A 25,962-nucleotide genomic window follows, 5' to 3' on the forward strand; every position below is an offset into this window, starting at 1 on the left:
TGAAATAGTTGATTCTAGAATTGGACCATTTGTATTTGAATTTTAATCTAACTGTAAACTGTGATTTTTGGCAAGTCCTTAATATCTCTATACCACAGTTTCCTTCTGCATAAAATAGGTATAGAAATTAATATACTTGCCCCAGAGGATTATTGCAAGGATTATATGAGATTAATTTATGCAAGACATTTAGCACAGTGCCTGGCACAGTAACTCTCAATAAATATTTTTGCCATTGAGATACCTATTTTTTTTAACATAAAGGAATGGCCCTGTATGTACTATCTGTAATTTATTTTTACTTAACAGTACATCTATCTGCATATATAGATCTGTCTCATTCCTTCATAAATTCTTTCATAGAATATATGGTTTGATTTCTGGATGATTGCTGGTTAAACTTACTTAACCCATCAAATTTTACTGCTGTGAAAGAGGCTGGAGTTAATACAGTCCAAATTCTTTTTTATAGGACCCCATTTTCCTACTGAAAATTCTTTTAGTTTTTAACTGTGAAGTGATATTATGGAGAACATTCTTGTGGTCTGTTTTTCACACTTGAGAGTTTATAAGAAAGGTAATAACAGGTTAACAAGTATGAATATTTGACAAAATATACTTTCAAATTGTTCTCTGAAGGTATACTAAAAATTTGTATAACAGTATGTAAGAATGCTTTACTATCTCATATACTATTCAGTATTATTAGTCATTTTAATTTAGGCTATTTGATTAGTGAAAGTTATCTAGCTTTAATTTACATTTATTTAATTCTGAAAATGAACACCTTTTTATATGTTTATTAGCCATTTGAAATTCTTTAAATAGTTGCTTCTTCATAACCTTGTTTTCTCCTCTTTCCTCTCCCTGGTTCTCTCTTCCTCCCTTTCTCACTCACTCTCCCTCCCTCCCTTCCTTTTTGGTACTGGGGATCAAACCCAGGCCTTGGCACTTGCTGGATGAACACTTTGCCACTGAACTTTACCTCCAGCCATATTGTCCATTTTCTATTGTGTATTTTTACATTTTCTTGCTAGTCATAGATATCCTTTATATATTGGGGATATATTGACCATACCTTTTAATTTTGTTTATCAAAGAATTAGTCCTTTGCTTATTGTTGCTAGTATTGTCTCTTAATTTGTTGCTTATCTTTTAGGTTGTCTTTTGGTACCTTTGACTATATAAAAGTTTACATGTTTTGTATAGCCATATCTGTCTCTTCATTATGGCCTCTGAGCATTGTATTTTGCTTGAGAAAATTGTCTTAAAGTCAAGATTAGTGTATTTTCCTCTCTTCTTCTACTTATTTATTTATACTTAAATCTCTACTCCATCTGAAATATTTTTGATGCTCCAAAGGCTGACCAAGAAGTCAGAAGTGGTCATAATACATGAGTGAAACTTAACTCAACAAGATCATTTGTCTTAACTTCTTTATTTTGTAGGTGGGCAGATTGAGATCCAGAGAGCCTAGAATGACTTTGCTCAGTATATTCATGTTAAAATTAGATACATAATAGCCTTAGTTTTCATCTCACATATTTTTTTTTCTCCCTGTACTTCAGAGACTTTTGGTGAAAAAACAGGTTTTTTTGGTCATCTTCTTTCTGGTTAAAGAATACACCATATGGGCTGACTTTCATAGTTTCAAGTCTAAATGAGCCATGTCCTTTGATCAAACATACATAGTACTTAACAGCCACTCTATTATATTAGGTATTGGGATTGTAAACCCTTCCCTTTACATGAACAGAAGTTTTGAATGGCTTTTATGTATATTCCCGCTGAAATTTATTTTTTTATAACTATATACTGCCTCAGGAATTATGTAAACTTAGAACTATTGCAGAAAACATGTAAGATCAATTAAATTTGGTACCTTTTTTTTCCCTTGGGAAAAAGGAAAGGCAGTATTTTAAAGAAAAATTGAAATAATAAAGGCAGTCCCTACCGATGACTTCTTTTTTTCTCTCTCTAGGATTAGATGCTTCCTGCTTCTTGATTAGAAAGCAGCAATGTTTTTATTCCTACTGACAAAGGCTACCTTTTATAGCCTAAGCACTCATTCCCTTGTCCCTTTTTTTGATACACACATGCATGTATCACACACACGTTTGTGCACACATATGAAAGTGTTGTAATCAATGATTTAGCAGTATGAAAATTCCAGTTATCTTATTATGAAATTGATTGAGCAGCTACATTTGAAAAGCAGATGCTGTAATAACAACCTTTCACTCCCTCTTTAGTGTATAATTTTTCCTTGTTTTCCTATGGACTCTTGATTCACCTTTCTCCTGCTCCTTCTCTTACTTTACTCTTTCTTCCCTATTGTCTGTAGTCCTTTCTCTCCTTTTATAACTTTTTTCTTTATGTTTTTTCCTAATAGTACAATATAAATTATTGTATAGTTCCACACTCCCCAGTACTGAGAATTAAACCTACGGGTGTTCTATTTCTGAACTATAGCCCCAACCCTTTTTATTTTTTAAATTTTGAGATAGGGTTTTGCTAATTGTTAAGGCTGGTCTTGAACTTGGCCATCCTCCTGCCTCAGCCTGTGGAGTTGCTGGAATTATAGGCATGTGTCACTGTGCCTAGCACTATTATATACCTTTAAAATTTGTCCAATAGATGTACTTTGTTATTCCTAATTTTCAAGTTGGGAACTAAAACCTTTATAACTTTAGTTTCCCATTACCAACTCTGTAAAATTAGCAAAATAAAGGTCTGTTTAATATAGTAGATTCTTGCAGTTGGTTGCAGTGGTGCATGCCTGAAATCCCAGCAACTCAGGAGGCCGAGGCAGGAGGATTGCAAGTTCAAAGCCAGCCTCAGCAAAAGTGGGGCACTAAGCAACTCCGTGAGACCCTGTCTCTAAATAAATATACAAAATAAGACTGGGGATGTGGCTCAGTGATCAAGTGCCCCTGAGTTCAATCCCCGGTATCCTCCCGCTACCCCCGGTCAAAAAAAAAGTTAGTAGGTCCATGGGTTTATGTTTTTGTGAGGTTTGCCAGGCAAACATGCTCTTCACAAACAGTTTTAAAAACTGAGAAAAGTTACAGAAAGTTACTTAGTTTTATTGGACTGAAATGTACCCCTCCTTATGATTTCTTCCTGGTAATTATAGCCCTTCCCTTTTAGATTGCACAGAGCAAGTATTAATTCTTTGATAACCAGGAAAAAGAATGAGGCTCTTCTCCAAACCAAACATATCCAGTTTCTGTAGCTATGCTGCAAATAGATTCTATTGATATTTAGCTTTCGAAAAATTGCAGAAACTAATAACTCATAAAATTTTACCTGTTTCCTTCCCCCCCCCCCCCACCAGATTTAATTCAGGTAGCTTTTTTCACCTGTTCATTTGACCTGGCAATTAGAGGTGTCAAATCTCCTTGGTGTGATGTTTTTGACATAGATGATGCAAAGGTGAGTATTACTTTTGCAGTTTCTTCATGGTTTCATGTTTTTTTTTTTTTTTTTTTTTTTTTTCGTTACTTAAAGCAACTTCTCTGAAAACAAGCAAAGTTAGGGAATGTAAACTTTCTTGTGACTTCTAATTTTCCTTATAAAGAGAGATTCATATTCAAGTAGGTTCTATCTACTTGTAAAAAAACTCAGGAAAACATTTTTTTCATGATGATTTGATTTCTAGGGTCCCTCAGTTTAAAATCTACTCAACCCTTCATCAAATTTTACTGCTGGAAGGGTATATAATCCAAATTATTATTTTTAAGGAAGCCAAAGTTCAGAACAAGTGATTTTCCAAAGACCTATCTGTTCTTTTATATAAGTTTTCATGAGAAATTGAGTTCTGTGTTCCACCTGGTGGTGGCAGTAATTCACTTGCAATTTCTATCTGCTTGCCTGATTTCCCTCTTTTCCTCTGACCGGTTTTTTGTTAGATTCAGATTAGACTTTTTTTTTTTTTTTTTGCATACAAACGTCACATAAGATTTTTCTCTTTTGTATACATAGGATCACACTATTACTGTATTTTGTAACTTGCTTTTCCCTTTCAACAATGTTTCATTTTTTTAAATCAAGTATTCTTATACTATATAATTTTAATGATTCCATAGTAAACCACTGTGTAGTGGTATTATAATAATATTTGACCAGTCACCTATTGGTCTATTTGGGTTTCCAATTTATTATTATATAAATATGCTGCACTAAATATTCTGGTAGCTGACTCATATGCAACTATAATTACTTTTTTTCTTTTGAAGATTCAAGATAATTTATTAACAGCTACTACAAACAGTAAGATAGCTCAATTAGATTACTAAGTACAAAAATCAACATACAAAAATCAGTAGATTAAACATTTTTGACAAGAATTCCACGTAAGTGATATATCTTTCTCAGTGCATCACATTAGAAGGATTGTCAGTTCCTTACATCTTTGATGATGATATGTTTGATTAAAGTGTTGCTTGCAATATTTTTTCATTGAAGAAATACCTTTTTTCCTCTAAATAAAAGGCTCATTTAAAGAATCATGACTTGAAATACATGTATATTAAATTAATTGAATGAGTTTCTTTTTTATATGTAAGAATAAAATTAATTTTTTAATTTAAAAATATAGTTATCTTTTGGTTAAGGTATTTCCTATGATTCTTTTCTTTTTCAGTGAGTTAATATAAAATAATTTATCCCTGCTTAGGACTTGTACTGTGTATTAAATTTTCATACCAAAGCACTTACAGATGAAATAAAATGACGTTTGAGATTTGAAAGTAATCCAGTGGTGGTAACAGGAACATAGCTGAAACAGGATTGGTCAAATGTTGATAATTGTTGACGTTGGATGATGGGTACACATGGGTTCGTTGTACTTATACTTTTTATATAAGTTTACTTATACTACTGCTCCATTAATATATTTTAAAATTAAAAATGAATAGGTACTTATGAAACTCTGAGAATTACACAGATTATCTAGGACACTGTGAAATGCTGGACCACATGTGCCTTCATTTAGCAAACATTTCTTGAGTTCTTGTTCGGTCAGATACTTGCTTGGAACTGAAGATAACTAACATTAAAATAGCATTGGCAGAAGGCGGATATCGAGGAGCGGCTGGGTAGGCACCATGGCCGGAATCACCATCATCATCGTGGTGAAGCGCAAGATCCAGGTTCTGCAGCAGCAAGCTGACGATGCTGAAGAGAGGGCTGAGCGCCTCCAACGGGAAGTTGAGGGAGAAAAGAGAGCTCTGGAACAGGCAGGGCTGAGGTCGCCTCCTTGAACTATAGGTTCCAACTGGTTGAAGAGGAGCTGGACCATGCTCAGGAGCGCCTAGCTACTGCCCTGCAAAAGCTAGAGGAAGCAGAAAAAGCTGCTGATGAGAGTGAGAGTGATATGAAGGTTATTGAAAACCAGGCCCTAAAAGATGAAGAAAAGATGGAACTCCAGGAAATCCAACTCAAAGAAGCTAAGCACATTGCAGAAGAAGCAGATAGGAAGTATGAGGAGGTGGCTCATAAGTTAGTGATTATTGAAGGAGACTTGGAATGCACAGAGGAATGAGCTGAGCTGGCAGTGTCCCTGTTGCCGAGAGATGGATGAGAACTGATGGATCAGAACCTGAAGTGTCTGAATGCTGCTGAAGAAAAGTACTCTCAAAAAGAAGACAAATATGAGGAAGAAATAAAGATTCTTACTGATAAACTCAAGGAGGCAGAGACCCATGCTGAGTTTGCTGAGAGATCAGTAGCCAAACTGGAAAAGACAATTGCTGATTTGGAAGATGAGCTCTATGCCCAGAAACTGAAGTACAAGGCCATTAGCGAGGAGCTGGACCCACATGCCCTCAATGAGGTGACTTCAATATAAGCTGAAATGCACCAAAGAGGAGCACCTCTGTACACAAAGGATGCTGAACCAGACTCTGCTTGACCCGAATGAGTTGTAGAGCCCCCCAGTCCCGCCCTACTGCTGCTCCTCCCTCTGACCCTGACTCTGCCTGAGGCCAGCCAGCCTGAAGTGGACCTTGAAACTGAGGGCTGATCTTTAACTGGAAGGCTGCTTTCTTCTTTCAACACCCCTCTCTATTTTCACTAAACTGTCTCTGCCTCTTCCCAGAGATTCCAGCTGGGCTAGAGGTGGAGCACTTTTGGGAACAACATTTAAGGGAATGTGAGCACAGCTGCAGAGTGTCTTTAAAAGCATGTTGTGATGCACATATTTTGCAATTACTTTTTTTATTGTTACCATAACAATTTGTAAAACATTCCAAATAATTTCATAGCCCTGAAGCAGCAATCTAATTCCTTTCTCACTTTTGGAAGGTAACTTTCCAGCCTAATCCCTATTGCCCTCCTGTAGAGGAGGAAAAGAGGAATGGGCCTGCCTTACTGAAAGGCAAACAAAGCCCAGGGAAAGACTGTACTATGGGAAACCTCATTGCTCTGTGCAAAGTACCAGCCAAACCAGAAAGGTGATTCCAAGAGGAGTTAGCCAAAAAACAAAAACCATGGTATTCAGGTTTTGTTTTGTTTTTAGCTTTAAGATATATTTAGACAACTTTATTCTTATTTTTTACTTATTATTATTATTATTATTATTTTTTTTTTTTTTCATCAGAAATGACCAAATTAAGATGGTGAGGAAACCTCTGAGACCTTTTGTTTTTGTAGTGCTGGGGATTGAACCCAGGGCCTCTTGCATGTTCCTCAAATGCTCTACCATTGAGCCATATCCTTAGTCCTGAGACTAAATTTTTCTCCCATCTTTACCTGCTTCCAAGTGTTCACAGAATGGATCATGGGCCCTTAATCTTGAGGTGACCACTTAATTGCTCTCCTGCCTCCTTGAAAAAAGAAATTGTTTTTGCCACTGATTTAGCCATATGAAACTCATCTCATCACCCTTTTCTGGGTCTGAAGCTGCTGTATCTAAAAGTGCCATCTCATTGTGCTTTGTATCAGTCAGTGCTGGAGAATCTTGAATAGCTTGTGTATAAAACTTTTTAAATTTTATATTATTTTGAAACTTTGCATCTTTGGGGCTGGGGTACCTGGCCACCCCATCTGGCTGTGAGAGTCCTATAGTCTGGACTGGCAGTGTGCTGATCTCTCAAAATTTCTTTCATAACCCAATCCCCACTTTTAGATGAGGCTTCTGTGAGATCTGTTAGGTGTACATCCTGCAGCTTATTGGCTTAAAATGTACTCTCCTTCGTTGTGGTCTCTTTGGGCCAGTTTGGAGAAAGAGAAACCAATGGTACAACTGTTTTGAAACTGAATATTGACAAGTGTCTTTTTGAAATAAAGAACCAGTCCCTCAAAAAAAAAAAAAATTTCTTCAAAGAATGGCAGAAGGAGTGAAATAAAGCCATTATAGGATCATGGGTTATTTATAACAGAAGTATATATAAGGTATAGTGATGCACAAGAAGTTTTGGTATATGGCACTGGCCTACCCCTGTTAAACTTATTATGACTTGCTCTTAGTTTTCATAGAAACTCTTATCATCTTAAAATTCTTGAAATTCTGATCCAGCTATGCATAATGGCACATGCCTATAGTCCCCAGTGACTGTAGAAGCTAAGGCTGTAGGATTGCAAGTTCAAGGCTAGCCTAGTCAACTTAGTGAGACCCCGTCTCAAAAAATAAAATAAAGGACTGTGTGGCTCATTGGTAGAGCACTTGCCTATCACGTGTGAGGCACTGGGTTTGATCCTCAGCACACATAAAAATATATAAATAAAATAAAGGTATTGTGTCCATCTACAACTAAAAAGATATCATAAAAATAAATAAAAAACAAAAAGGGTTGTGGGTATACCACAGTGGTAGAATGTTTGCCTAGCATGTGTGAGACATGAGGTTCAATACACATACCCTTCATACACCCAAAGTTAAGTTCTTAATCCACTGTTAATGTCTTTCTTTGCTATAATGAACATTCTTATAGGTACATCTTTTTTTTTTTTTCTTTTGTATCTGTATTTGCTATCATCTTAATATAATTTTAGAAGGGGAGGTAAGTGCATGTTCTTAATCCACTCTCCTGAGCTGTCATGGATGATGGATTATTAGCTTTTTAGATTTACTAACTTATTTTGACCCACAAGCCTTGACATTTCCCTGATTCAGATTTGTGGTACAACAAATTACTGTGTGTCATGTACCTTCAGAGCTAATTTTTTTAATTAAATTTTTTTTTTTTTTGTAGTTTGTATGGACAGAATGCCTTTATATCATTTGTTTATTTTTATGAAGTACTAAGGATCAAACCCAGTTCCTCACACATGCTAGGCAAGTGCTCTGCCACTGAGCTACAGCCCCAGCCCCTCAGTTAACTCTTAAATACATGAAATGGCATATATAAAATCTGAATGCTTAGATTCTACTATATTTTATGTAGAATGATAATACAACCTTTTCTGAGAAAATTATTATTAAATCAGGAAATCTCTAGCATTTATGAAAATGTATTAGAAATGATTTTTGAAATTTTTATTTTTAGGTATTGGAGTATCTAAATGATCTGAAACAGTATTGGAAAAGAGGACATGGATATACCATTAATAGTCGATCCAGCTGTACCCTATTTCAGGATATCTTTCAGCACCTGGACAAAGCAGTTGAAGAGAAACAAAGGTAAAAACTTTAAAATTTCGAAGTACATTCTGAGATTGCTATTAAACTTCTGGAAAATATTTCATAATTGATGATTTATATAAAATCTTGTTTTTCTTTTTTTCAAAATTTTAATGTAATAATTGATACTGTTAAAATAATATATTAGTTTTGCTTGGAATCACACTGCTTATTGTCTTCTGTACTTGCTTTTTTCCTTCAACATTATGTTTAAAATATTCAGTATACCATTGCATATTGCTGTAGTTCATTTTCACTAGAGTACAATATTTGATATTGTGAATATGCTACAATTTATACCATCTACTTTTGCCAATGGGCATTAGTTTTTTTAATTATAAATAGTATACTCATGAAATTTCATTATACATGTCTTCCTTTAAGAATGTGCAAAACATTTTTATTTTAAAAGAGAGTTTCTTATCAAAAAGCCTTTATTAGCTGGGTGCAGTGGCACTCACCTTTAATCCCAGTGACTAGGCAGGCTGAGGCAGGAGGATCACAGGTTCAAAACCAGCCTCATCAATTAAGCAAGACTGTAAGCAAGTTAGTGAAACCTTGCCTCAAAATTAAAGAAAGAAAGAAAGATAGATAGATAGAAAGCAAAAGGAGCTGGGGATGTGGATCACTGGCTAAGCGCCCCTGGGTTCAATTCCTGGTACCAAAACAAATAAATAAATAAAAGCCTGTTAACATTTATACTTTTTTTTTTTTTTTTTTTTTTTTTTTCTTGTTGGTACTAGACACCAAACCCAGAGCATTTAGTGCTCTACCACTGAGCACATTCCCAGCCCCTTTTAGTTTTGAGACAGGGGCTTACTAGTTGGTTAGGCTAGCCTCTGACTTGTGATCCTCCTGCCTTTTTCCAGAGTAGTTGTAATTGCAGGTATGTGCCACCTCACCCAGCCCCAAATGCTTTTCAAAATAATTGTTCATGAGGTTGGAGTTGTAGCTCAGTAGCAAAGCATGTGCTTAGCATGAGTGAGACCCACCAAAAAAAAAATTTTTTTTTTTTTCAGGACATGAACATTTGATAGATCTTTAACCCATTTTATTTGACAAACGAGCTTGCAATTGGTAAATGTATAAGCCTTTACCAAATATTTTGATCATGCAGTAAAAATTGAGATAGGAAAGACTGGAGGTGATGTATTTCATTGTGTTTCCAGTACTTTTATTTATATAAATATATTTTGTTTATGGATATGACACTAGAATTTGTAGAATTTTCTTGGGTTTGATAGAAGTTATTTAGTTTCTGCTACCAAAATGTTTGCAAGGATTTTAGTGATGACCAATAAGCTGCTTTGAGATAGAAATTAACTTTTTTCCTGTTTGATTTTATGAATGGTTTATAACCCTTCGACTTTACAAGATAACAGATCTTTCCTGTTCATTGTACATTGTTTGTCCCAGTGTTGAATGTGAGGCATGATAAAATTGTCAGGAAGTTTTTTAAATAACTTGTGTAAGGCTTGCTTTAAAAGTTGATTTTAGATTTAAAACTTAAGTAAAAAAATTATCAATGGTGTTTTAAAATAAATTAGTATTTCTGCATACTAAAACTATAAAACATGACACAGAGAAATTACAGATCACCCCCAATTGAGAGATACAACACTTAACCAATTGAAAGACCTAATTTGATAATTTATGGATTGAATGTAATTCCTATCAAAATACCAGTAAATTTCAAAATTTATACAGAAATTTATAGTATGTAAAAGAAATAAAGCAATTTTGGAAAGGGACTTGTAATTCCTGATTTCAATACTTACTATAAAGCTATAAGTCATAATCAAGTAGATCAATAAAGCCATGTGATAGAGTAAAGCTGTGAAATAAACTCAGATATACAGTTAGACATTCGTATCTTTGGATGCCCTGTTTGAATTCAACTAACTGTGACTATAAAATTTCTGGTAGACAAAATTACATCTGTACTGAATGTATATAGACCTTTTTCTTCTTATATCCTACATAACACAATATAATAATTATTTACATAGCATTCATATGCAAACACTACACCATTTTATATATAGGACTTGACCATTCATGGATGTAGTATCCAGAGGGGATTCTGGAAACAACCCCTCATGGACACTGAGATTGATTTTCTACAAAAGATACAAATCAGTGCAAATCAGTGGGAAAGAATTAAGTCTTTACAACAGGTGGTGCTGGAACAATTGGATATACATGTTAAAGGAAAGAAAAAATGATACACAGATCCCTGCAGAACACTATGCACTAAAATGGGTCATAGATTTAAACATAAAATGTGAAACTGTAAAACTTCTGGAAGAAAATGTAGGAACAGTGACCTAATTATAAGAGCTAAAACTATAAAACTCTTAGAAGAAAAAATAAGAGTAAATACATGACCTTGGGTTAGGTAAGGATTTCTTAGATATAATGCCAAAGCATGATCCATTGACAAAGATTGATAAAATGTACTTCATCAAAAATTTTAAAAACCTTCACTTCAAAAATATAGTATTTGGAAAATAAGAAGACAGTTGTGGACTTGGGAAAAATATTTGCAAACCAAAAAAGTATACAAATAAGGATTTGAATTCAGAATATACAGAGAATTACAAATCAGTAATAAGAAAAATGACTCAGTTTTCAAAAAGCAGAAAAGAAGTCCAGAGGTATAGCTCAGTGGTGGAGCATGTGCTTAGTATGCACAAGACCCTTTGTTCAATCCCCATCACCAAAAACAAAAACAAACACACACACACACACACACAAACACACACACACACAAACACACAAAAAACGAAAACAAGATTTGTTTGAACAGACTTCATTAAAGAGGATAAATGGATGGCAAATAAACACATGAAAAAATACACACCATCATTAGATATTAAAACTACAGTGAAATACCGCTAATATATTCCCTGAATTGGATAACATTTAAAAAGGATTATCCTAAGTGTTGATGAAATATAAGGAAACTGAGAATCTCATACATGCTGGTATGAATGTAAAATTGTATATAGTCTCTTTGAAAGAGGTTTTCAGTTTCTTTAAACATACCTCTGTATGACTGACTCCTTAGTATCTACCTAATAGAGTTGTGTGTGTGTGTGTATATATATATATATATACACACACACACACATCTACACAGACTTTTACGTGGATGATTACAGATTATTCATTGTAGCAGAAACCTGAAAATAGTTCAGATATTCATCAACTGGTAAGTAGAGAAACACAGTATGATACATCCTTGATATATCCATGTGATAGAACTCTACTCAACAAGAAGAATGAGCTGCTGATGGATTCAACCAAGTAGATAACCTTAGATATTATAGTGACTGAAAGAAACCAGACACATAAGGCTATATGTGGATTATTTTTTTAAATTTTCTTTTTTTCTTCCACTTTTTATTGGCACATTGTAGTTGTGCATAATGGTGGGATTTGTTAGATATTTGTACATGCATACAGTATACCAATATAATTTGGTCAGTATCATTCCTCAGTATTTCCCTTCTCCCTCCGTTCCTCTGACCCCTTCCCTCTACCCTACTGATCTCCCTTTGATTTTCATGAGATTCCCTCCCACATTTCTCTTCATTTTTCCTCTCTAGCTTCCACATATGAGAGAAACATGTGACCCTTGATCTTCTGAGTTTGGCTTATGTAACTTACCATAATGGTCTCAAGTTGCATCCATTTTCCAGCAAATGACATTATTTCATTCTTCTGTATGGTAGAATAAAATATATATATATTGAGTATATATATTGATATATATTGCATTTTCTTTCTCTACTCATCTGTTCACGGGACATTTAGGCTGCTTCCATAGTTTGGCTAAATTGTTTATTTTTGAAATTTCCAAAAAAGGGAAAACTTTAGAGACAAAAGCAAATCAATGGTTGTGAGTCTGATTGCAGATGATTTACAGGGATTGGATATCTTTGTACTTGAGAGATGGATTAGAATTTAAAAGGTTTAGCTGAATCAAGATTAAATCTTCTTAAAATAATAAAGGGATACTTTGAGAAATCTAAGATTTCTATCCAAAAAACAGATTGACACCAACTAATGCTATGAGCTGTACTTCTGAAGAAAATGAATGTGTGCTCTGAAAGGAAAGAATAAGGTGTTTATTTTTAAATAGACTTCACTTTTTAAAGCAGATTTATGTTCACAGCAAAATTGAGTTGAAAGTGCAGAGAGTACCCATTTACCACTTCTCTCCACCCAGCCTCCTCCAATCTACATTATGTACCAGTGTGATAGAATAATAAGGGTTTTTTTGTTGTTTTGTTTTTGTTTTCATTTTTTCCAGTGCTGGGGATTGAACCCAGGGTCACTCTACTAGTAAGCTACATCCCAAACCCTTTTTACCCTTTTTAAATTTTTTATTTTGTGACACAGTGTTTTGCTAAATTGCCTAGCTATCCTTGTACTTCCCATCCTCCTACTTTAGCCTCCCAAATACCTAGGATTATAGTTGTGCACCACTATGTCCAATAAGAATGATATTTTAATAGAGTATTTTAATCTTTGTGTTTTTCTTATCCATTCTATCAGTTCATTAATCTTTTTTTCTTATATGACTTAAAATCCTTGATTTTGGACTTAGAGTTTATAAATGAAAGGTGTGGGGAAAGAAAGAATGTGTATCTATCTGTGTGTGTGTGTGTGTGTAGGCAATAATCTGCCAGATTATATAAGGAAATGATTCAATTCTAGAGTTTCCAGGCTCCTTTTTGTTTTCTTTTTCCCTTTCCTACCCCACTTTTGCTAGTTGTAAAAAATATATTATGTATATATAAAATATATTATATATATAGGGTTTCTTTTTTTGTTGACATTAACTCAGAGACATTCTTCAATGTCACTGAATATTTTTTAACATAATTTTAATAGCATGATTTTACCTGGTGGAAAACTGAAGATTGCAAATAATATTGACATGTCAAAGTTTCAGTTAAATATAACCAGCTCTCTAAATTCAGGTTCCTTAACACTTATTTTTGGGATTTTGACATTTATTTTTCTTTTTTAACCATGCATATAGTGCTGGGATTAAACTTTGAACCAGTAAATATGCTTTAAGCTAATTTAAGTGCTATTACTATTTGAGCAGCTGTGATTAGAAAAGCAGATTGAATTTACTGATGAAATGTGATCTCTCTGGATTTTTTCCTACTTTCCCTTCCCCCATTACCTCTATTAACATTTTTATCTTTTTAGATTGGGGAAATTCAACAAGTTACTTTCTCTTTTCTCAAAGTAAGATTTTTAACATGGACTATAATTACTTGCCTCCTGAGACCTTCTATTTTGTCAGGAATATTCCCAGATAGCCACTGAGCCACATAGCCAGCCCTTTGTTGTATTTTATTTAGAGACATGGTCTTACTGAGTTGCTAAGTGCCTCACTAATCTGCTAAGGCTGGCTTTGAACTCGAGATCTTCCTTCCTCAGCCTTCCTCACCCTCCCAAGTTACTGGGATTACAGGTGTGTGCCACCGCTCCTGGTTGTTTTGGGTATTATTAATTTGAGCTCAGGGGTGCTCTACCACTGAGCTACATCTCCAGCCCTTTAAAAAAAATTTTTTTTTTTGTTTTATTTTGAGATAGGGTCTTGCTAAGTTGCCCAGACTGGCCTTGAACTTGGAATTCTCCTGCCTCAGCCTTTGGAGTAGCAAGGATTATAGACATGGATATGCCATCATACCCAGCCCTTTTTCTATCTTTCTATGGGTTCTGAAGTCTTTTTACTATTTTCAGTTTCGTAGTTGAATGAGGGTATTGGTTTTTTAGGATGTATAGTTCCACATTTTAATGTAAGATGGCATTGAAATCAGTATGTCACTACAATAAATGTATAACTATTTTGGTCATTTAGCCCCTTGTAAAAGGAGGAACTTGGTGTTTTAAGGTTTTTAGAAATATATAGATTCTAGGTCATTTTGATAACTTTCTGAAGTCAAGATTCCATGGAATCTAACCAGTTGTACCAAGTTATCTCTTTTGCTAGTTGTCAAAAAATACTGAAAATATGGTGAAATTTTATATGACCAACTTGGCTGTACTCTAAATCCAGACTCAAAGATTCAACTGCCTTTTGGGTAAACACTTTCACTGTCACTAAAATGTGGGCAAATAGGGTCTGGGACTTTAATTCATTTCTTTCTCTTCAATACTTAGAACAGTCCCTGAGATATAGTTGGTACTCCCAATATCTAGAGATGGAATAACTGCAGTTCTTTTTCTTCTGTGCTACCTATTTTAGCCAGTACCATTGTTATTCTCCCAGACATCTAAGCTACAAACCTGTACATCATTCTTTTTTTTAAGTTGTTGATGATCCTTTGTTTTATTCATTCATTTATGTGGGGAACTGAGAATCGAACCCAGTGCCTCACATATGGTAGGCAAGTGCTCTACCACTGAGCCACAACCCCAGCTCCCCCATTTTTTTTCTTCTGTGTATGTACATCATTCTTTTCTTTTCTTTCTTTTTTTTTTTTTTTTTTTTTTTTTTTTTTTTTTTGCGGTACTGGGGATCGAACTCAGGGCCTTATGCTTGTGAGGCAAGCACTCTACCAGCTGAGCTATCCCCAGCCCTGTACATCATTCTTAACTCCATCTCCCTTACCTTCTCTATCTATTCACTGAGTTGTGTGGTTTTTGTTTTTTGTTTTTTAACTTCTGGTTGTATTGATTCCTTCTACTTTTCTCCAACTGCCATCCCAAATTCAGGCTAATATGTATTCTCTGTAGATTTGAGCAGGTAACTCTTAAAGTCTTCCTTGATTTCATTGTTATTCCCACTGTACTTCAAGACAGTCTTCTAAGAGGCAGTTCTGATTATAATCTAACTCCTACTTAGATGATTCATTGACTCTCCATTATCTTCAGGGCAGAGTATTTACACAGGTTTTATTATTCTTTTTAAAATTTATTTTTGCTAGGAGCACATTTCAAAATAATTTTATTGAGAGATCAAGATCTATAAAAATTACATATAAAAGACTGCATAAATACAGTGTAAAGAACAGTTAATTATAAAGTCAACGGTTTTGTATACACAACCAAATAAAGAAATAGAATGTTACCAGTACCTGAGTATATCTCCTAATACAAATTGCAAATGTATTCTTAAAGAATATCTAAATATCTTATAGTCTTATCTTCATATTAATGAAACCTTACCATGTATGCTCTTTTTATCATCTTTCACTCAGTGTTGCATGTGTCTGTTAAGTTCATGTTATTTTGGATAGCCAAAGTTTGTTTAATCTCTTCATTTTATTTTGCTATTATTACTTTTTACACACTTTTTCCTTCATACTACTTTTAAACTTGTTGACTTGTATACAGATTTTTAAAAATCACTCTTAAATTTATTGTCATACCTTTTTTGCCATATTTTGAGAGTATACCAATTACGCATTGGTCCCAAGAGCACAACTAGGAGACAAATCTTATTCTAGTAATTATTTTAAAAATCCCATTAGTTTTTGTTTTGTTCTTTTTTGTTGTTGTTGTTCTAATTAGTTATATATGACAGTACAATGCATTTTGACCCATCATGCGTAAATGGAATATAACTTCTCATTCGTCTGGTTGTACATGATATAGAGTTACCCAGGTTGTGTAATCCTGTATGCACATAGGGATAATGTCCAATTCATTCTATTATTCTTACCCCCATGCTCTTTCCTCTTCCTTCGCTGCCTTCTGTCTAATCCAATATACCTCTATTCTCCTCCCTCTGACCTTATTTTGAGTTAGCATTCGCATACCAGAGAAAACATTTGGTTCTTTGGGATAGGCTTATTTCGCTTAGCATAATAGTCTTCAATTCCATCCATTTACTGGCAAATGCCATAATTTCATGCTTCTTTAAGTTGGAGTGATATTCCATTGTGTATATATACCACATTTTCTTTATCCATTCATCTATTGAAGGGTACCTAGGTTGGTTCCATAGTTTAGCTATTGTGAATTGAGCTGCAATAAACATTGATATGGCTGCATCACTGTAGTATGTTTAATTCCTTTGGGTATAAACCTAGGTTTGGATGATTGGGTCCAAGTTTTCTTAGGAATCTCCATACTGTTTTCCATAGTGGTTGCCCCAATTTGCAGTCCCACCAGCAGTGTATCCTTTTTCCCCACATTCTCAATAACATTTATTATTGCTTATGATTGCCATTTTGACTAAAGTGAGATGGAATCTCAGTGTAGTTTTATAAAATCCCATTACTTTTTAATAACTACTATTGATCATAGAATAGGCTCTTATGAAGTAGTCCCTGGCATACAAGTGTTCTAGTTCAATCTGAATAAATATGTCAGAGATTCTGTAGAAGGAATGCTTCCATTAACCAAGAAATTAGTAAATGATTTCATGATTCCATAATGAAAACTTAGTTCATTTAATTTCAGCAAGCATTTTGGGATGTATGTGGTATCTAGGGGTTAGTGCTAGGCACTGGGAATGATATACAAGCATTGATAAAGTTACATTCTACTTTTTTGGGGTGGGGTACTGGGGATAGAACTTGGGGGCATTGAACCACTTTGCCACATCCCCAGCTCTGTTTTGTATATTATTTAGAGACTGGGTCTCACTGAGTTGCTTAGTGCCTCACTTTTGCTGAGGCTGGCTTTGAACTGTTGATCCTCCTATCTCAACCTCCTGAGTCTCTGGGATTACAGGTGTGTGCCACTACACCCAGCACATTCTACTTTTAAGGTACTTTTTGTCTAGTAAGAATGAGACTTAAAAAACAATTTAGACAAAAGGATAAGGATGCTTAGGAAAAGAAGTAATTTCAGGGTTAAGGGAGTTGGAAAAGGGTAATATGTAAGATGTAAGTTAGCCCTTCATCAAGGGAATATAGTGTGATGGAATTTGCATTGGTTTTAGAATCAAATTCAAATCCTTGTTCAATCTTTCTAAATCAAATTAAATTATAGTTGGTACTCTTCTTATAAGATGTTGAGAAGGTTGTGTCCAATTATAGATTTATGTGTGTGTGTCAAACAAATATACATAAATATATGCATGTTTATTTTTTACATACAACTGTTTTATAAATAAGGGCTTAATAAATAGTCGCTTTTTAATTAATTATCAGCACCATCTTGGTGATCTTTTAGGTAGAATTTGGCTAGAGAGGAATGAGGAGGACACTGTAACAAGGAAGAAAAATACTGAGCTAAAGCCTGTGTGGAACTGAAAATGGAGCATTTGTGGGGTGTTAAGTAGATTAAGTTGATGGTTTGCGTTGGATTAGGAAATAAGTCACACCAGGTAGAGGGTTGTGTTACCTTTGCCAAAAAACTAAACAACAACAAAATTTTTGCTATTTCTCCTTTAGTTATTTGTGCTGATTTTAAAATAAATTATGTACATTCTGAGATTAAGACTTAGGTATCTTGCTCCTTAATTAGAACATTGATAAGTAAAATCTACCCATTTGTTACTTTTTTAAAATGAACAAATCTATTGAAATAAATATAGATCATTTCCTATGTTATTTTTGAGTACTTACTATGTTTTTGTTATTTTGCAGCCTCTAGAGGTCATATAAAAATGAGTGTTTATTATCTCAAGTTTGGAAGATATTTATATAATAGCACTAAATAAATAAAAACAAAAGTGCTAAGGGAGGATTAATTTGAACTTCGGAGTTCAGTAAAGGCTTTATGGAATGAGGTATTTTTGAGAAAGGCCATCAAAAACTGTTTTCACTACCTTAAGATGTCATCCCCTACTACTTGTTTTGATATTTTTGTTGTTTTGTTTTTGTTTTTGTTTTTTGGTACCCGGGATTAAACCCAGGGACGTTTAACCACTGAGCCACATCCCCAGACCTTTTTATATTTCATTTAGAGACAGAGTCTTGCTAAGTTGCTTAGGGCCTCACTGAGTCACTGAGTCTGACTTTGAACTCGAGATCCTCCTGCTTGGCCTTCAGAGCCATTGGGATTACAGGAGTGTGCTACTGCCTGGCTTGATGTTTTTTTTGTGTGTTTTTTGGTACTGGGAATTGAACCCAGAGGTGCTTTGCCACTGAACCACATCCCCAATCCTTTTTAATATTTTATTTAGAGACAGGTCTCACTAAGTTGCTGAGGCCCTCGATAAGTTGCTGAGTCTGGCTTTGAACTTGCAATCCTTTTGCCTCAGCCTCCTGAGCTGCTGGGATTACAGGTGTGTGCCAGCACACCTGGATGATATTTTTTTTGAACAGCTTTATTGAAGTATAATTCAAATGAAGTGAGCTATGAATATTTAAAGTGTAAAGTTTGATGAGTTTTTACATGTGTGTACACTCATAAAATCATCATCATAATCAAAATATAAACTCTATCACATCTACAAGTTAGATCCATCCTTCCTTCCTGGAATCAAATCCAGGGCCTTGTGCATGCTGAACATCATTCTACCACTGAGCACACCATCAGACCCTGTGACTCTTTGTAATCTCCTTCCCACCCCCATTTTCCACATGATCACTGATATGCTTTCTGTCACTATAGATTAATTTGCATTTTCTAGAATTTTATGGAACCATATAGTATGTACAATTTTTGGTTTGGCTTCTTTTAAGCATAATGATTAGGAGATTCATCTATGTCATTGCATATATCAATAGCTCATTCCTTTTTCAGGTTGAATAGTATTCTGTTACGTAGATACACCATAATTTGGTTACCTGTTCACTTTTTGATGGACATTTGGGTTGTTGGGACTATTACACATAAAACATTCATGGTCTTTGTTTCACATATGCTTTTATTTCTCTTGGGTTACCCTAGGGATGGAAAAACTAAGTCATATGTAGGTTTTATTCTAATTTTTTAAGAAACTGCCAAACATTTCCCATCATTGTATGAGAGTTCCAGTTGTTCCACTTTGTGACCAATACTTAATATGGTAGGTCTTTTAAATTTTAGTCATTCTAATGGATGTGTAGTGGTACCTTGTGCTTTTAGTTTGTGTTTCCTTTTCCACTTTTTCCCCCCAATACTGAAGATTGAACCCTCAGGCCTCACATATGCTTGGCGAGCACTGTACCACTAAGTTACATCCCCAGCCCTAGTTTGCCTTTCCTTAATAACTAGAGTTAGTTAGCATCTTTTTGTGTGTTTATTTACTATCCATCTTATTTACTATTCACTGTCGTGAAATCTGTTCAGATCTCTTTTTTTTTTTTTGATACTGGGGATTGAACCCAGGGGTATTTAACTACTCAGCCATTTCCCCAGCCCCTTTTAAAATATTTTATTGAGAGATAGGGTCTCACTAAGTTGTTTAGGGCCTTGCTAAGTTACTGAGACTGACTTTGAACTTGAGATCCTCCTGCTTCAGCTTCCTGAAGCTTGTGGGATACAGGCTTGTGCCACCGTGCCCATCTTCTTACTCATTTTTAAATTAGGTTGTGTATCTTCTTTATTATTACTATAAGAGTTCTTTATATATATTCTAGAAATGTCCTTTGTCAGATTTGTACTTTAAAAATATGCTTTGCTAGTCTATGGTTTTCTTTTTTTCCTTAATATCATTTGATTCATACCACTCGTGTCACACTTGTACATAGGGTAATGAATTGTATGAATCTACATCATGTACAACCATAGAAATGAAGTGATGTACCCCATTTGTGTAAAATTAATCAAAATGCAGTATGTAAAAAATAAAAACATAAATAATTTTAAAAAATATCTTTTGATGAGTCAATTTTGTCCTGTCTTTGAGGCATTTCTTCTTATTGATATCTGTGTATTTTGATGTTTTCCCAGTCTAGCTTGTGTGAACACAAACTATTCCTTTTGCCTTCTGTTAGCTTTGGAAATTTATTCACCTTTCCTCCCTGCTACCACCTTCACCCCAGATTTGCATTGTTTTCTCACATGCTTGTTCTGTCAATAGCAGCTGACATCTTGAAAAAACCCTACTGAACTGCAGACCTCTCTTTGCTATAGCTTTCTGTTCTTTGGTACTGTCTTGTGAATTCTAGCCTGTGTGGCCTGCCTAAGTTCGCACTCCCATCTGGTGATTGCCTTGCTTTTGGGTTCCTCCTTCCTGCACTATAGCCTGCAAACTGTAAGCTGGGGCAATTAGTTAGGTTCACTTAATTGGCCTTCCTTCTCACTTACTCTGATTATAGTTTAGTATTTAAAAACTGCTTTTCTTATGTTTGGTCCAACCTTCTAGTAGTTTAAGACAGGATGTAAAACCTGTTACTCAATTTTGGCTGGCATTGGAACTTGTTTTTATGTATTTTTGCTTGAGAAAAATTTTATACTTGAGTCATTATAGTTCTAGATTTGTGTCAGTCTGTCAGATCCATATTTCTCCAGATATGCACTGGAGCTGATGTCCCAATCAAATGTATAAAAAGACTTAAAATTTTTTTTTCTTGGTAATTTTCTTCCCCAAACGTCTCATATCTCTAACAGTTCATGTTGCTTATTTGTTACATAAGCATGGGAATTATATGACTTGTCTAAAGCTCTATTTGATCCTCCTGGATCATGTTTAAAAACACTCTGCATAATATTAGTTGAATGTGAACCATGAATTAAGAGCTTAGAAAGATATATCTGAGTACATTTAAGGGAAAACATGCAATTATTAGTTGTTTTTCTGGTTGATCCCTTTGAATGACTTAAGTATTTGCTTTGGGTGTTTTACCTACTTTGAACACACACATCATCATCCTCATTTAGTGATATAATTTTCAACTTTAAAATAAATTTTTTTTTGGTTGAAAATTTAATAAAATTTCCTTACCAATTCATGTAAGTAAAAGAAAAGTTGAATTTGGAGAGCCACATACTTCCTGGATCAGGTAATGCACTTGACCACACTGGACTTTGTAAAATAAGATGTGACCTACCAGCTCCCAATATGAAAATATGATGAATTTGTGTTTTTCTATTCAGATGTTCATATAGATTTTTCATTTTCTTATATTTGTACTAATGTTTACATTTTTTAGATTTTTTTTAAAGCTAAATGTTCTTTTAAAGTGGTTTAGTTACTTAGAATATATAACATCTTGAGTTTACTATATTCATCTCTGAGAGAACAGAAAGGCATTTTATGCCTTTCCATTCCTTCTTTTCTTGGAAATTATTTTGCTAGGAGTCCCAAAGAAAGAACAGACATTACAAATGAAGGACATAAGTTAATTTGAGAAATAGAGGTCTGTATTTTTTGGTGGATCATAACATCATAAACAGAAAGATTCAAGAAAAATAGGAAAGTGCAAAGCAAACCATAAAACATCTGAATTATTATTAATTTGGTGTTAAGTTTATAAATTTAATGCATTCTGCTTAGACATTTTAAATACAGAATTCATTAAGATAAAATTATGAGACTTCTGGAATGGATGTGATCTGGAGATAGATGACAGATCACCAGATCTTGGGACAGAACTGTAGGTGCATTATTCCTCAGGATGTCAGGTTATAACATATAGTATAGAGATTATTGGGATGTAGAAAATCTAAACTCAGATTTTTATGGATATGTGTATTTTTCCGGGATGAAGTCCCATTCCTTTAGTCAGATTCTCAAGTGGTTTCGTGCCCCCTAAAAGTTAAGAACCACAGATGCAGTGAACCTGAGATGCAATATATTGAATATGCCTTATAACTGATTGCCTTGGCAGCCTCTCCTTTAAAAAACATTTCTATCTTTCTGCCTCTCTGTTAAGGCATCCTGAGACTTGTACCACTTTAATACTGAATGGTATTGTCAAAGAAAGCTACGTGGGTTCACAAAGTGGGATATAGCAATCTTTATGCTTTCAGTAATCATCTAACAAAATGATATGCAGAGGCCCTGTATATAAATGTAATTGAGTATTTCCTTTTATATTTCCCATATTTCTGACTATAACTTGCATCTACATACATTGTGGTGTGTGTATATGTGGGGGAAGGGGAGATAACTTCTTTGTTATTTAGATATAGATTTATTCCCATTTGCTGTTGCCAGTATTTTGGGCTTAATCATAGACCAACTCTGAATTGGAGAAAGTTGAAAATTGTTATGATTTGGGTATAAATGTCCCCCAAAAGCTCATGTGTTGAAGGCTTTGTCCCCAAAGCTCAGAGGTGGGGCTTTTGGAAGTGATTGGATCACAAGAGCTCTAATCTTATCAATGAATTAACCAATTGTTGAATTCATAGCTAATTTAGGCTATTGGGAGGTGATGGAAACTTAGGAGGTGGGGCCTAGTTGGAGAAAGTAGTATATCTGTGAAGGGTGTCTTTTGTCTGTGGTGCCTTTTGCTATCTCTCTGCTTCCTGGCTACTAGGAGGTAAACAGCTTTCCGTCACCATATACTGCCTATCATTATGTTTCATCGCACCACAGGCCCACAAACAATTAAGCTAAGTGCCCATGGACTGGAACTGCTGAAACTATGAAACGAAATAATTCTTTCCTCCCTTAAGTTGATTTTCTCAGGTATTTTTTCACAGTGATGGAAAGCTGAATAACTTAGAAATGAAACCAGAAAATTTCCCATGTCATTCTTGGGATGTGTTTAAGGAGAAACCAGGATTTGGTACTTTCAAATGGTGATGGGGCCTATATTAACTGGAGTAAATCACTTCCTAGGAGATGACTTAGAACCAGATTGACTTACCCTAAGTTATAACACTTAAAGCAAAGAGCAACATGTTCCTAGAGATGAAATCAAATTACTTCTTCACAGAAGTTACTGATTATTTTATAACAACTTTGACATAACTTTAATGGTTTCTGATGAATGCTGAACTATTAATAATCTTATATTAATATGATTATTATATTATAATTAATATAACTATATAATATATAATTATAAATATATTAAATATATTAATATATTTGCTTTGAGGTATTTGAAGTTACACAGACTACTCAAAAAAAGCCCTTTTGTATGTGTGCACACACACAAACCCTACAACTTTTTCAGCCTCCTGTCATCAAAGGTACCCAAGTCCCAGTTTTGGATGTTCATGTGTAATTTAGAAAAGAAACATGATATGTTTTTCCGTTTGACACTTAATGCTACTTAACTTTGTTCAAAAAAATAGAAATTTGAGTAAGTTATAAAAGAACAAACGGGTGTAAGTGTGAGCACCTGTTTAAGGATTATATTAACCCTTTGAAGAAAAATACATTCATTTTGGATGTAGGTATTGCCATGGAAGTAGTTGGTATTTTATATACTAGAGTTTGATATTTTGCTAGTTGAGTTTCAAATAAGTAGAAATCAGTTTATATTTTGCCTCAAGAAGGCATGGTGTCTCTAAATTAGTCATGTCGAATGTTCCTTAAGGACAGTTTCTTACCTGTCTTTATTCATCCTCTTGCAGACTCACATTATTGATGACTAGCTTTTTGTAGGACTGCATATTTTATTGAATTTTTTTCTTACTGCATATTATTTCAGATTAAATGCCTGAGAATTATGTTCTTTTACACATTCTTGGTGAAGAATTAATGCTTTATTTAATAAGTAAATCATTGTCTTGTTCTGTGGAATTTAATATGTGCTGGGTCAAATCACACATCACTAAACCATGTTTTAAATTGGCCAATTCAGATTTAAATACTATGAGCCTTTTACCAAGCACTGGCAATGTGGTCTTCCTTAGCTAGGATCTTGAAATAACCTTGAAATAGCTATCCCACCCCACAAAACAAAACAAAACAAAACAAAACAAAACAAAAAAAACCCTGATTTGATTTGAAATTATTTTAAATCAACAATGGTTTAAAAGTAAACTGAAGTGTTCCAATTCCTAAATTATTTGTTCTACTTCAGACATGCAAGTATTTTCTTACAAAAAAAGTATTAAGATTTTTCTAACTGATTTTTGTTTTATATCCATGAAACTTGATTTATGATATGCCTATAGTCTTGCTTTTGCATTTGAATCTTGACACTTAGGGATATCTGATGAGTTTTAAAATGTTACTCAATCAGATGAGTTGTTCACGATATCATGATGTCCTTTAGTACAAAGTCTTATATATGCTATTTTAGAAAGAGACCTGAACCTGAACTCAACTCCTGGACTCTAAACTACCAATCTGTATGACCTGGGGCATTTCACTGTTGTAACTAACTACTTTGACTCTTGCCATGGTATTTGCTATCACACATTGATTGACTACTCTATGCAGAGCACCGATTTATTGCTATATTTCAAATCCAACAGCTCTACAAGGGAAGTGACTTGTCTTCATTTTGCAGAAATCAAGGTTGAGAGAGGAGCAGAAACTTGACTGAGTAGATTATATCCTCTGGTTTTCAAGCTTCAGGACTGTGCCCCTCACTTCTACTATGCTCACTTATTCTGTCTGATGCTTTATTTTCCGAAGGCTTGGACTGACAAAGTTAAGCGATCAAGTTATAAATTTATTTTGTATAATTTCAGGTGTGTTCTGTTTTAAGGAAGCTAACCTTTTGAAAAATTGAGCTTATAAATGAGACTGAAAGGAATAAATATTTTTTGAAAAGGTCTAGGTTATTCATAATCATCAAATCACTTCTTTGAATTTAATGGATGGCATTTTTCTAGTGAGTTTAATTGACAGGCAAGTAAGTTAACTTCAGTTTTTTCATCTCTAAAAGCATATACCAACATCATAGTGTAAACCAGCTGCCGCACTTTATTAGGGATATAGTAGGCAGCGTTTCTGTTTGAAGTTTTACTAGGAGTGTATTCACAGTACATCTCCAACACCACCTCCTCAGCAAAACCCACCCAGTTTTTCCCCAGAGAGAAGAATTTATTCTCCTTCTCTGAGTTCTCCTAATGTTAGACACACGCTAATCTGTAAGAGGGAGGAATATGTTTTATTTTGTGATTTGGTTCTTTTACCTCAGGGCTCTTTCCTCACCATTCCCCTCTACCCACTTTCCACACTTTTGATTAAAGAAACTAGCTTGGTATCTGGGACTTGACATGAAATGGTAGGGCCTGTCACATCTAACAAATTAACCAAATGGATCTTTGAAAAGTCTTTTATTACATCCTGGAAATTTGAATGCAGTCATTTTATCTAGGTCCTCTTGCATGAATACAAACAACATCACTCTTAAATTGTGAGAGTGTCTACTACACGCAAGACACTTTGAGGCAAAAAGGGAAAAGGCGAAAAAATAACAAATAATCACAGATGCAATTGTACTCATTTCTCCTTTGTCAAAAATTTACTAAGGATAAGATCCCTAAACATATGGTAATATTGAATAATACTTTTTTTCTATGATTTGAAAAAAACACACAATTGAGGCAAGTGTTCACCTGGATTCCCAGAGCAC

At 34.5% G+C, this 25,962-nt stretch overlaps 1 protein-coding gene and 1 pseudogene across 2 annotated transcripts in view; both read left to right on the plus strand.

The window, feature by feature from the left end:
• Positions 1–25,962, plus strand: part of LOC306660159 (multiple inositol polyphosphate phosphatase 1-like) — a 35,315-nt gene that overhangs the window by 6,385 nt on the left and 2,968 nt on the right. The window contains 2 exon segments of the mRNA XM_079138308.1: positions 3,338–3,435; positions 8,490–8,623. Coding sequence (XP_078994434.1) covers positions 3,338–3,435; positions 8,490–8,623 — 232 coding nt within the window.
• On the plus strand, positions 4,588–6,585 carry LOC306660606 (annotated as a pseudogene). The gene has a single exon. The product of its transcript is annotated as an uncharacterized misc_RNA (transcript).

This window comes from Sciurus vulgaris (assembly GCF_902686455.1).
Source record: "Sciurus vulgaris genome assembly, chromosome: 4".
In the NCBI taxonomy this organism is placed as follows: domain Eukaryota; kingdom Metazoa; phylum Chordata; class Mammalia; order Rodentia; family Sciuridae; genus Sciurus; species Sciurus vulgaris.